Source organism: Pteropus alecto, unplaced genomic scaffold, assembly GCF_000325575.1.
Source record: "Pteropus alecto unplaced genomic scaffold, ASM32557v1 scaffold101, whole genome shotgun sequence".
NCBI classification, from domain to species: domain Eukaryota; kingdom Metazoa; phylum Chordata; class Mammalia; order Chiroptera; family Pteropodidae; genus Pteropus; species Pteropus alecto.
In genome coordinates this window covers 17682133-17695579 of record NW_006432945.1, presented here as the reverse complement: position 1 = coordinate 17695579, position 13447 = coordinate 17682133, and the positions used below count along the sequence as shown (strand labels likewise).

Sequence of the window (13447 nt, the reverse complement as noted above, 5' to 3'; positions counted from 1 at the left end):
GGGACAAAGGCGCCTCCAAGACCCCCACCCGGCCTCCTCACAGCGCGGGGCTGGAAGATCCTAAGTGGATGTCCCTTACCCTGCAGAGATCTGAGTGCTGGTCTTTAGTGAACGGATATTACTCGAAGCACCAACTTTTTGCTGGGCCTCTCGCTAGGTTCGAGTAAATGGAGGGAGACGCATAAATCCCTGGTTCCCACGGATAAAATGCCAGCGGCAGCCGGGTTCGGCGGGGGAAGGCGTGCTGACACTAAGTTGACCCCAGCCCCTCTGGAGCTTCAGTTCTTGTCACGCAAGAGGAGAACCTTCAAGGGGGCATCCTCTGTAAAGATGGGGTGACTGTCACAGCACTTTGCCAGGACATTTTCAGTTTATGCTCTTTATCTCGACATAAATTACTGCAAGTCCCCCCTTTTCACTCTCAAGAACCTCCTTGTCTGGACGATAAATTAGAAAGTCACCCTGTCTAGTCCTTCCAAGGCCACCCGGATCCTCATCCAAGTCGTAGGTGCTCCCCAGAGCCCTCCGGACGAATCGCATGGCCTCTGTGACCTAACCATTGTCTTTAGGTAGCAAACACCCAGTAATTGAGGGCCGCCCACTGAGAACTGGGGGCTCCCAACAGCAACCAAAATAGAGGGACCGAAAGACAGCATGCTGGGACAATGTCCGAAAACCCACCCGCAGGAAGATTCCCACAGGGCTGCGTAGGGTCGCCGCTGGCAAGGCACCGCACAGATGTCACGGAGGAAACGTGACTCTGTTAGTAATAGGATTGCCGATGCGCAGATGGCTCGTGAAGGCAGCTGCCTATGGAACGAGCTGAAGGAAAACCCGCGCTCTAGCAGGAGTCCCAGGATGCACGATTCCCTACAGAGGTTCCCTTGGAGGACACAGGGCAATGCGACGTGGGGATGCAGGGGGTGAGAGGCGGGACTCACACTCGCCGAGTCCTTACGATGTGCCCCGATCCTCCCAGGAGGTCTCGCACGGAGCTTCTGTTACTCCTGCCCATTTTTACAGCTGAGGAATCCGGGCTCGTCAACATGGACTCATCCAAGATTACGCTGGAGCACCAAGGCCAAGGGTGTCTGGCCCCAAAGCCATGCTCTTCACAGTGGGCCTTATCCGGTACCCAAACTGACCTTTGGCCAAGGTCAGGACTTTGCAGCACTGGCACTGATGACATTCGGGGCCAGGCGATTCTGTGTCGGGTGTAGGAGGCTGTCCTGTGCCCACTAACTGCCTCTGCCCGCTAACTGCCACAGCACCCCACAAGATGCGACCACCAAAAATGTTTCCAGACACTGCCAGATGTCTCCCTGGGGGGCAAAATGGCCCTCTCTTCAGAACCGATAGCCCAGATATTTAATAACAAGTACAGTTTTAATCTGTTCTTGTATTGTTCTCTAATTGCTTTGAAAATATAGCTTTTATCTTTACCAAAAAACAGTGATTTGTATAGGGACAAGACAATGTCATGTATTTCTTTTGAAGCCTCACTGTGCTAAGGACTTAGCATGCAAAAAAACACTGGTTAGGTTTCAATCATAATTTAAACGTAACTCATACTCGAAGCAAAACCAGCTCCACTTCATGGCACCTCCCAAAGAGCAAGGCCACAGCCATGCGGCGCTGAGGGCCGCCCGCCACGGCCCCTGCCAGGAGTCAGATGCCAGCCCAGTCTGTGCAGGGACCACGGCCCCACTCTGGGACAGACGGCCGCTGCCCGTTCTTGACAGTCGTCTCCGGAATCGGGTTCTGGCTGATGCCTGGCTGGCCCTTCTGCCTCTTCCTTGTCCTCCACCCCTTCAACACAGTTTTCTGGTGCTCCTCAAAACCAAGACAAACAGAGTCCTCATCGCCGTAAGCTCAGGGCAGAGAAGGCCAGGGGGAGGACGGAGGGCTGGCTCATCGGGCAGCGGGACTGAGGCCTAAAAAGCTCGCTCCTCATGAGTCTCTGTCCCTCCGTCATGGCAGCCACTGGCCTAGGCAGCGGATGCTCTGCTCCTCGGGAAGAGGCAGGAAGAGATGGGAGGGAACGGAGAAGCCGAGATGTCAGAGACAGAAAGGACGGTTCTGCTCTGCTCTCCGTGGAGAGTCAGCTCCGCCCTCAGCCTCTCCCGTGGGGCCAGGACATCTGAGGCATGGTCTACAAACGACATTGTGGGTGCGGCCCAGTCAGAAGGTGTTCCACAGGAGGAGACACCCCCAGAGTCCCGGCTGGAGCGTGGCTCTGTAATTAATTCTCTCTGCCAGGAGTAAACTTTTTCTTTCTTCTCCTCCAATTCTTTCCCGTCTTCCTCTGTTTGTAAATGGTCCAGGGAAACAGCAACAGCCACTCTCAGAGATCAAAGTTTTACCAGGCAACAAAGACCTCTGAAGAGGCTGTTGCCATGGGAACTGCTGGGCTGAAGCCCTTTTAATGGGCAAATCCCCTCGGTTAGCAGCACAGCACGGGGCTGGGGCTGGTGAAGGATGGGGAAGGGGAGAGGGAGGGGAGCCTTGGCAACAAGTAGCCCTCCTAAACAGCCAGAACTAATGTCCGGTGGAGGGGGGTGCAGTGGGGTTCAGAATGACATGGGGTTGGGGTGGGGGTGGGGAGTGCTGGAGCGTTTCTGCACAGCCTGAGAAACACATCCGCCTAAAACCCCCGAAGCCGTTTCTGAGATGGCCCCTCCAAGAATTCCCTGATTTCTTATCATGTTCTAATGGCTTTTCAATATCGACAGGCAGAAAGGTTTATTTTAGACCAGAATAACGATTCCAGGCTCAGCACTGTGAAATGCTTGACTTAAAAAAAAATCACACGCACCTGTTCCTTCACCCCCTGCCCAGGTAGTACGTGCTCTGCTCCTGGGTAAGTCCCAGGAGGAAGTGGGAGGAAACAGAAGCATGACCGGAAGCCAAAGGTAATTCTGTGGCATGTCCTTCATGGGGAGGAATGAACCCCAACTTGGTGCCTACACACGGGGACCTGGCGGGAGCGAGCCTGTTTCCGGCTTCCTGGAATTGGTGTAGATTTTGACCTACGAGGAAGCAGACGTTGACGAGGCACAAGACCGGTCAGCGGCGTTTGTTTTTGCTGCCTGGCGTTTTCTCCTTCGTTTAGAAACAATCGCCCCATTTCCCTTCGGGAAGCTACTCCTTTCCCCTTCCCTGCCATCGTGGGGCGCCCTCGGGCTGCTGGTAGGCCGATGCCTCTCCAGTGCAGCCTCCCCAGGACTTCTGCTGAAACTGGAGAAAGGCACTTTGTCCACCTGCGATGGAAGGTGTCAAGGCCACGGACGCCTGGGCCTGCGGAGGCCGCTCTGCCCCGCGTGCAGCGACGCCGCCTAAGAACGCAGCCGACAGCGGAGACGAAGGCTCTTCACAAACAGTCTGCGCACGGGGAGTCCCCGGGCTGGAAGCCGGGAGTGCCCTTGGACCTCCCAGTTCCCTAAGCCAGAAAGTCCCCCCGCCCGCCTGTTCGGGTGTCTGGCCCTTGCAATCGAAAGAGTTCGGAAGAACATGGCAGTCAGCCTTGGACGGTGAGGTTTTTAAGAGGTGTTTTCTTCCTTTGTTACTTCTCTGTTTTGTTTGAAATTTTTACAATAAACATACATCATTTTTTTTTCTAAAACAGAAACAATATTAGAGTAGAACAAGACAGCAATATTTGAGACATCGAGAATTAGTGGAGAATTAATTCTGCCAACTTTTAAACTCAGAATCATGGAAGGGACTCTGAAGGCCCCCTTGGTTACCCCACTATCCTGGACAAGGGGACGTGTCCCACGTCAAAGCTTGCCAGCGACGGAGCTTCTACCACTGCCCTCGACCAGCCGCGATGTCCAAAACGTGTTATTTACCATTAGAAAAGTCCTTAGCTTTACTCAAAATGCACCCTGGTTCACATCTTCTGTCCTCAGTCCAGACACAGGAGTGCGCATCCAGCCGCTTTTCCACCAGGACCCTGTCTCTCCTTTTTCTACTCGAAGGCCCTTAAAAAACAAGCTCCCGCATGGGACGTCAGAAAGAAGAGGTCAGGCCCCCATCGCGCACAGAGAAGGAAGTAAGAACAAGGCGAGCCGCTTTTAGATTTTAAAATAAGAGCGTCTCTGCTTGAGCCTTCCTGCGCGGCGAGGCCCTTTTCCTGCCAGCCGGAGCTGCCAGGGAACTTTATCCCCATCCAAACAGTGGCATGGTTCCAGGTTATAAACAGCCTGTCCTCACCGCCGAGCCTCGCCCGCCTCTGAGCTCCGGGTGCCAGATTTCCGGACACTCCCACCTTCTGTGACTGTGCTGGTTTGGCCCTCCAATCCCAAAGGTCTGTCTAAATATTTCTAAGGCACTTGTCACCGTCATCTCCAAGCACCCAAGACACCGTGTGCATTTCCAGCTTCAGAACGACTTTACCTTCCTAATCATCAGAACGGTATTAAGGAGCACTCGGTAGAGTTCCCGCGTTTCACGGTGGGTCAGCGGTGGTCCCCCCGTTTCTCCGAATCACTTTTCTGCCGATATTTCTGAACCCTCTGAAAGAAGCATCCACAGCCGTTTCTAGATGGTTCGGACATTTGGGGAAAGGCGGGTCGGGCTCGGTGGGGAGAGAGCAATCTGGGCGAGAATGACTATGCCTTCGAAGTGGGGGCCCCGGTCGGTGGTTATCAGCAGCTTCACTGAGAAATACAGAGAAATACTAACGCTAATTTGAGGCGAGGAGAAATCGTTTCGTGTGACCTGAGGCAGCGACCTTTTAAGAAGCATCCTGTAGCTTCTTAATACAGACAGGCCGAGAGGTCTTGTGGGAAGAGGTGAGGCTAGGACTCAAAACTCTGGGGTTCGAGCACCGACATTTTTTTTTTCACCGGGATGATAATTACGAAACCCGAACATTAAATTCTCCGCTTCGCGAATGGGGACATAATGCCTGCTCTCCTGCCGCCCAGGGTTTTAGAGAAGAAGTTCATGCACTACGAGTTATTCTCAATGCACATTAATATTCATGATAGATGTGGTAATGGCACCACTTTGGGGGACATTTACTGCTTTTGGAGACATCTCACATCCTTCCTTTGTGACAGTGCCCCAGTTTACTCTGGGGAATTAATTCTGCTCCATATCTTGAAAGAGTAGCCACCGAGAGTCCCTGATCTCCTGAGGTGAAGCAGTGGACACCTGTCCAAACGGAGCCAACCGGGACTCTCTCTTGAGACCGATTCTTTTTTAAAAATATTTTTTTCAATTACAGTCGACATACACTATCGTATTAGTTTCTGGTATACAATACAGCGATTAGACATTTGTATGACTTATGACGTGATCGCCCCAATCAGTCTAGTGACTTACGTGACAGCCGTGTGACACCACACGTCGTTATTTTATGATTGAGTATATTCTCTGTGCTGGACTTTACATGCCTGCGACTGTTTTTATAACTGGCAACGTGTGTATCTTAACCCCTTCCCCTTATTCACCTGACCCCCCTCCCAATCTGGCAACCACCAAAAACTATCTGTGAGACTGATTCTTGAGTAGGAAAATGCAAGATCAGCAAAAATCAGTCGAGTTGAGGCTCTTCTAGCTGGGGAGCCCTGAAACAATGTCTGTTAATTTTTGCTGCACAGACGCTGGAGCATCTCCGGCAGGGCAGGGACTATGCCGTCCGTGTTCATCGAAACGTTTTTACTATCTCCCTGGACACACACAAAATAACAGCGGAAGTGACCCATGTCACCGTCAGACCCGGTGCCGAAAAAATCCCACGTGACCTACCTCGCCCTCTCTTTCTGTGCAGCTGGGAGCAAAGGCCTTCAGTACAGCAGAGCCAAACACCGGAGAAGCCTGGCCCCCTGCGCCACCACCACCAGAACGGGGTGAGCCTCGCACTCACGCCTGTGATGAGATGAAGTAACCAGCTCCCACCGTGGTAAGTCCCTGAGATTTGGGTTCGTCTTTACAGAGGCCAACAACCCTGATATACCATTCCCCTTCCCAGAGACTGCCTGTCCAGCCTTGCGATTTTGATATCCTTCCAACGAACTCCTATCTGCTCCAGTTAGCCAGTGTCTACTTCTGTAGCTTTCGATCACAGTCTCTGATGGGTCCATCACTGGTAACAAATCAAAAACCTAGATAAAGAATTATGACCAATGAGATGAAACCAGGGTATCTCACTTGAGACTGTAGATTTTTACTGTATTGACACTTTGTAAGTCAACAACTGATATCCTTCCAACGAACTCCTATCTGCTCCAGTTAGCCAGTGTCTACTTCTGTAGCTTTCGATCACAGTCTCTGATGGGTCCATCACTGGTAACAAATCAAAAACCTAGATAAAGAATTATGACCAATGAGATGAAACCAGGGTATCTCACTTGAGACTGTAGATTTTTACTGTATTGACACTTTGCAAGTCAACAAATATATATGTACACACACGCACTCACACACACACACACACACACACTCGGCACCGACTAACATTTAAGAGGCCGCAGAGTAAGTATGTTACAGTGTCTTTATTGTAGACACTGTGCTAGGCATGGCGGACAGAAGGCTGGATGGAGGGCTGGTCCCCGCCCCTGCAGAGCTCGTGGCCTGCTGCGTTGAGAAGCTTCCGGCACCGCGCCAAATCCAGGCACGCGTGCGGTGGCGATGCTACCGCTCACGCGGAGTGCGGCTAGCCCATCGGGCCGATGGGGCCCGTCCTGGGCCCGCTTCACGTTGCGTCATGTCCCCGGGTGTCCCGTCTGTTCCTTCCTGGTTCTGACGATCGCTCCTGATTCTCGATCTGTCCCCTCCAGTCCTCGCTCCTCCACTGAGTCCCAGACACGCATCTCCAATCGTCAGCGGGACCTCTCACCTCGGGGTCCCTCCCGGGCCTCTCGCAGGCAACGTGTCAGGCACCGACTCATTCTCTGTCTCCGGCCCGCCTCCCGACCTGTGTCCTGTCTCCGAGTTGGTGGAACAGCTGGCCGCCCAGCTCAGAGTCACGGTGTCGCTTTGAGTCATGCCTCTCTCTCGTTTCCTTTTATACATTAGTCACCAGGACCCGTCGCCTCTGTCCCAGGAATGTTCCCGTTCGCCCTCGGCTTCAGACTCTCGTCTCCTCTCGTCCACGCTGCTCCGGCGGCCCCGTAACTGGTCCTCCGTTCCAGTACTTTCTCTCCGATGCATCGTCCGCCCTGCTGCTAATTATTGCTCGGGCCCTGAGATCCGATCTAATTCCTCCGTTAAGGTTCCTTCGCCGGCCCCCAGAGTCCTCAGATGAAATCCGGGGTCTTCGTGTCACAGACACGACCCTCCGCCGTCCCCGCGCTCAGCTCTTCCGTGTGACGAGAAGACCGAGTTCGCCTTACGTCTGCCTCTAACTTATCATCTTCCTTCTCTGACTGGTCGCCTGAAATCCCAACCGGTTTTCTGCTTCCCATTCCGTGACCACCTCCGAGCAGAGCTGAACGCTCAACTCCTTCAAGCCAGCGGTGGTTTCTCCTCCTGCTGCTGGGGGCAGCTCTGCCCTCGGGCTTCCTCGTGAATGCGCGTCACCCCGCATGTCCCCCTCGCCAGACCGCAACCCCTCCGATCTCTGCCACGAGGACCGAGTTCCCGGAGGTCGTTTTCTCATCTATCCAGGTAGTCACATCGCCCACGTTCATCTGCTTTCTAATCCAAGAATTTAAGAATCGAAATAAAGCTCAAAAGTCACGGAAGCGCTTTTTCCTATGCAAAAAAAAAAAAAAAAGCCTGATATGACTCGTGAGAAGATTTCCACCCTCATGAGGACAGAGAAGTCACTGCTCCTGAGGACACATCCGTCTGCAGATGTCCCCGGGAGTTCACACTGGCGGACACCCTCCCCCGTGACCTGCAGTCCTGGTCCGTGGACAGGCTCCCTGTCCGTGTCCTCTTTTCCTAGACCAGGCCTTCCGACCTTTCCTCATATAAAATCCACTGGCCGAATCAGTGGCTCATGGCGGTTGAAAGTAGCAAACTGTGGACCCAGTTATCTGCCCTCCTGGGCAAAAATCCCAGAAATCAGGCTGCTCTCCTGGTCACACATACAAAGGACGCCTACCAAACAGGCCTGCACGATACAACGACCAAATCGTCAGAACTCTTAAAACTGCACCAGTATTTCAAAACATTCTATCAAGATGATCCAGAATTTTGCGTTCAGAAAGCGAATACAGTTCTGTACGCACCCAGAAAGTTCTCACAGACTTCAGACTCACCCCTTTAAATGACTAACACAGCTAGCGTGGCCCTGAGACGTTTCCGAGGCACCTCGCTCGTGCTTTGGACATTTCCGATCCACATGGAGCGCGGCGGGACCGGTCTCCTCCCGGAGGACCCAGCGCGTGTCTGCTCGTCCCACGGACACGCCGCTTCTGCCGCGTCGAGCTGACCCGCAGCCTCCCGCTTTCCCTTTACGATTCTTCTGAAGCGACGCCGGTCTCCGTCCTTCCTCTTTTCTCCCGTCGCCGGCGACCGGTTTTCATCTGAGCCCCCCTTTCGCCGCCCCTTTTTGTCCTGAGGATGCAGCGCCTTTGCCCACGTTGCTTCGTAGGCTTCGAGCCTGGGGGATGCGCCTCCCACCCTCAGCGCATCCTCGGATGACGAGGCTCCCGCTCTCTTCATTCCCCGACGTCCGCGGCACGAGGACCAGGTGATTTAACGTGGTCCGCACCTGGCCTCCTTTCCTGCACGGACGATCGTGCGGCTTCCCCTACAAATGGCTGCACTGGCCAGATAGCTGTGTCCACCTCAGCTGCCCGCAGTCTCGGTGAACCGCTTGTCCCTTCCGACCTGGCCATTAATGCCGCGTGATTAGAGAAGTTTCTCTCTTCATCACCTGCTGATTTACCGAGTCACAGCAGACCCCGAGTCTGATTTCCCCATCTTCTTTCACGATGTCCCCACAAGCCTTTTACTTTTTCATTTCCTTCTTCATATCTGTCATGGTTTCCATTCCTTTACAAATCACAGCAGTCAGGGCTTTACATATCAGACCCAGGGTGTGTGCGTTTGAATGAAGTCGACCCTCTAATGAGGGTCAATTGTTATTAGTTAAAGGGTTAACTATTAATAAATAATCATTAGCCGAACCCATTTTGTAAACTATGAAATTAAGGCGGCGGAACAGACGATTTGCCGAAGTCGCACAGTCACAATAGACAGAAACGAAAAATCCGAAGGAGCAAATTCCGTTTTCTCCCTGAGCGCTGAGTTTACCATGTAGGGTAAAAATTAACTTTCAACCTCATTTGCCTTTAGGAGAAAACACCCTTAAATATTCCCCCTAATTGTTATCGTCTGGTTTCTTGAAAGCTCAAAAAAATGTGATTTCTTTTGAAAAATGGCTTCAAGTGTTTGCCTTTTCTCCTACAGTGGAGGTGGTTTCTTGTCTTCATTTCTATGTTTTATTCTAATTTCCTTGTTCAGCCAACATTTACAGAGTACAAAACACGTGCTCAGTTTGCAGTTCAGACCAGGAGGTCATCTCGCGCTGACATCCCTCCAGGGAACGAAAGAGGAAAAACAGCCAGAAGTAATGAGTTTTCATTTATGAAGAAATTAATACGGATCGGATAGACGTGCTTTGAGAATAACTCAGACGCTTTTAGGTTTCGAGACATCTGCCTCCCCGGCGGACACCGGCACGTGCCCGCCTCTCTCCAGGACACCTTCCTTCAACTCCCGGCACGTGGCCGTCTTTTCTGTGCTTGTTCTAAGCGGAGGTGATGGATGGAAGGTTCCGGGCTCTCAGGAGATCCCGACTCACCAGGGAATTCCTCTCTCTCAGTGGTCTCTACCCTGCTTCAAGAACTAACTACGGCATTTTCTTCGACAATTAGCACATAGATAAGGAAAGCTTAGAGCAGGGAGAAATCAGGGTTACAGGTGCAAAGGGAAGGAGAGAAAGAAGGAAAGAATAAAAAACTCGGAAAGCAGAGGCAACACTGCGGCAACGCTGAACAGGGGGTCCCAGCCCCCCAGAAACGAGGTAGCAGAAGCACGGCTCTGTGCTTAAAGAGCGCCCTCGAACACCGGTTTGTCTGGGCAGGAAGGACCCAGCCGCTGCGCTGACCGCGGCTGACCGAGCAGCCCTCGGAGGTGGACGCGCACGCCGATGGCTGTCGCTTACCCAACACCAGCAGCTCCACCGAGTCCTCGTTTTTGCCCTCCAGGTCGTCAGGGGTCGTGATGACGCAGTAGTAGAGTCCGCTGTCTCCCCACGCGAGTTTTCCAATTTGAAGGTCTGCATCTGATATCACGGAAAGAAGAGCTCAGTCCTTGCACCGGCCTCGGAGAGGGGCCCTGGCCGCGGTCCTCCCCCCCACCCCCACTCTGTGTGCTGTTTCTTTACCTGGCTGGTGGCTGACAGGTGTTTGCCTTATCTAAACCAAACCTACCCAGGGACAAAAGCCAGCACCCCTGAGGCTAGAGACGGAGAGCAGCTCCGGGATCTGGTCTTGCTCCAGGGATGGAGAGCACAGCTTTGAGCCCAGCGGGCGGGCAGAGGCCTCTGACGGCCACTAAATTCCAGAATGACTCTGGACTCCCGGACGTGAGCTGGCTTCACAGGAGTTCTTCAAAGTTCAAATAATAAAATAGGTCACCTACAACTCTTTGGTCTTTTCTTGGCCAAGGCTTTAGGGAGCAGGGGAAAGGGCGGAGTTGGGGCTGAACCACCGGGGGCCTGGTGCGTGCCCAGCCCTGTAACTTCCCTGCATGCCTGCCTCTCCTGGCAAAGGGGCTCTGCTTCCCGAGTCTGGGAAAGGGCCAGGCAGGCCAAGGTCAAGGGTCTGGCCGAGGAGCCTCTTCCACCAGACCCTGCTTCTGTTCTGTTCAGGCTCAGAACCCTATTTCCCAGCTCACCTCTGTGTCTTAAGATAGTACCGCGCCCCCTCTCCTCTCCTCGCCATCTCATTAAAGCAACGTCCTAGGCCCCACGATGCTGCCATCTCCCCTCAGATCAAAACCTCGAGGCCCTTGTGTCGGGGAGGGATGGAACCAGCGTCCCGCCCAGGCCCAGGGTTCAAAGCAGAGGCGTCGTTACCATGGACGATCGTGATCTCTCTGCCCCTGTAGAAGTCTCCCAGGGTGACAGTCGAGCCCTGTTTCGAAGCGACCACTCGGACAGTCCTCCTGCTGTCCAGGCAGTCCAGGTAGGGGTCCCACTCCAGGTTCCTCTTGCTGAGAGCCTGGGCCCGAGGCGAGGGCATGCCCAAGGACTCCCCCATGCGGTCCTGGCAGTAGGACTTGAACTTCCACTGCACGACCGCGGGCTGCTGGGAGGACGTGGAGAAGCGGCAGCGAAGCACGGTGGGCTGGAAGAGCATGGCCACCTTCTTCTTGTCGGGCGCCGTCACCTGCAGGCCGTCCGCCGCGGCTGCAAAACAGAACGCACAGGCCCCCGCGGCATCCACATCCCGGACCCCGCCGCACGCCGCGTGGTCCCGCCGCGTGGTCCCGCCTCCCCGCCCTCACCCGTCTCTCCCGTCTCCTCCATCACTCCTCACGGCATCAGAATCCACCTCGGCCGCCTCGTCTGGAACCCGCCGTGACTCCCAGGGCCCAGGCAGTCACCACGTCACGTCGTCGACGTGCCCTCTTAACGTCGTCAATAGTCCCTCCCTCTTCTTCAACCCCACGTTTTCAAGCCCCCCCGTTTCTGGCTTGTAACATGGCAGGAACCTGCCGCCTGGGCTCCCTGCCTGCACTCACCCACGGGTGGTCCCTTCTTGCTGTAGTTCAGGCGCTGTCCGTAACTGACCACATGGCTCTCCATCCTAACACCCCCCGCTCATTTCCTGGGGCCTTTAGGACAAATCCCAGCATTCTGGGCAAGGCATTTAAGACGCTCCGCCATCCAGTTCCTCTCCCCTCCTCGGCCTCACTCCCTGCAGTGCCTCTACTGGAGCCCTGACCTCCAAGGACACCAGTGTCCCCAAGTGGGATATGCTGGCTCACAGCGGTGGCCCCGGCACATGATGTTTCTTGTTTCCGGAATGCTTCTTCCCCGCTTCTGTCCCTGGGAAACGCCCACCTTTCAAAGCCCAGTTGAAAGGCTTTTTGCAAAGCCTTCTCTGACCAGTCGGCGCATTTGTGGCTTCCTACACCGGGCCATCAGCATCCCCCACGTTCTCCTCCAGACACGTATTACGATAATGTTGCACGTGTTCGTTTCCATGCCCGCCGCCCCCATCAGACTGGTCGGGTCAGGAATGTGCTTCATCTTGCTGTCCTGGCTTGTGAAGCCCACAGGCACTCAACCGATATCTGATAAACGAGGACGACGAAGCCAGGAAGTATGACTCTAGGAGGAAGTGACTTCCCTTCCAGCCGGTGAAGAACCAGAGGGGACGAGAGATGAAGGGGAAGTGACGGCTTTGAGAGAAACGGAGAATTTCAGATCAAAAGCGGCCGACTTCGTTCAAAGGCTGGGAAGGGAAACCAGAAAAAGGCGGGGGGTGGGGAAGGCGAGAAAGTGGACGAGATGTGTAAGTGGCGAAAAAGTCCAGTCTGAGGTTCGGTGTCCAAGGAAGTGAGGGAAGTTTCAGTGAAAAGACCAGCGTTGTGTTCGAGGTGCACAGGAACTCGATGGAAAGATCTAGAAGTTCCAAGTAAAGAAAACATGACTTCCTCAGGTGAATGGGAAAGTCAGGAGCTTCTAGCGTGATCGGAGGTTAGAAGCCAACGTAGAATTGTGATGAGGAGGCAGAGAAAAGGGAACGTGAACAGAAAGGCATCGTAAGGAGGTTCGGAGAAGGCCCCGGCTGCCTGCCAAGGCAGCTTCTAGAGTTTCGCCTGGGATGGCAGGTGGACTTGAGGCGTGCGAAAGGACCGGTGTCCATGGGTGCCTCGTCCGTCATCACTGCCAGCGTTCACTGTGACATCCTGCAAAGCACACTCACAGCCCTGTCACACACTTATCTGGGTCTGTTTCTGGAGAAGCGCCCTTGACAGGACACGATTCTGTATCTGTACTCGGGTCTTCTGGTTCGCAGACCAGGGCCTCTGCGAAGGCACCTGGAGAAACTAGGCTCTAATTCCCGCGAGGAGACAAGGGTTTCTGCTCCCTGCAGAACTGGGAAGTGAACGCAACAGGTACTTGCGATTTAGCGACTCTTAAGGTGTTTTGGACTGACCAAGCATTCCGCAGCTACCTGTGGGGTACCTGAACGGAGGAGCAAATGAACGAACTTCTAGGACTCTGCAGGGGAAGTGGTTAAATGAGCCATACGTGGCATTTTATAGCAAAATGGCATCGGCGTCAAATCGATAGGGCTTTGGCTGTCATCCGGCCGATAGTGGCCGTGAGTCCTTAACGAGGCCTCTGGAGCCACCCCACTGGTAAAGCGAGCCTTGTAATTCTTACGGGGTTGTTAACCAACATTATGTCATCGGTCACCTGCAGAGCACTGTGACTGTGACTGGTAAGGGGTAGCTCTCAACTGCT

The 13447-nt window shown here is 53.9% G+C and overlaps 1 protein-coding gene across 1 annotated transcript in view; it reads right to left on the bottom strand.

Moving 5' to 3' along the window:
* Positions 1-13447, bottom strand: part of ILDR2 (immunoglobulin like domain containing receptor 2) — a 51132-nt gene that overhangs the window by 27569 nt on the left and 10116 nt on the right. Inside the window, exons 2-3 of the mRNA XM_015586154.2 lie at positions 11045-11377; positions 10130-10249 (exon numbers count right to left, since the gene is read on the bottom strand). Coding sequence (XP_015441640.1) covers positions 10130-10249; positions 11045-11377 — 453 coding nt within the window. The remainder of the gene's footprint in view (positions 1-10129; positions 10250-11044; positions 11378-13447) is intronic.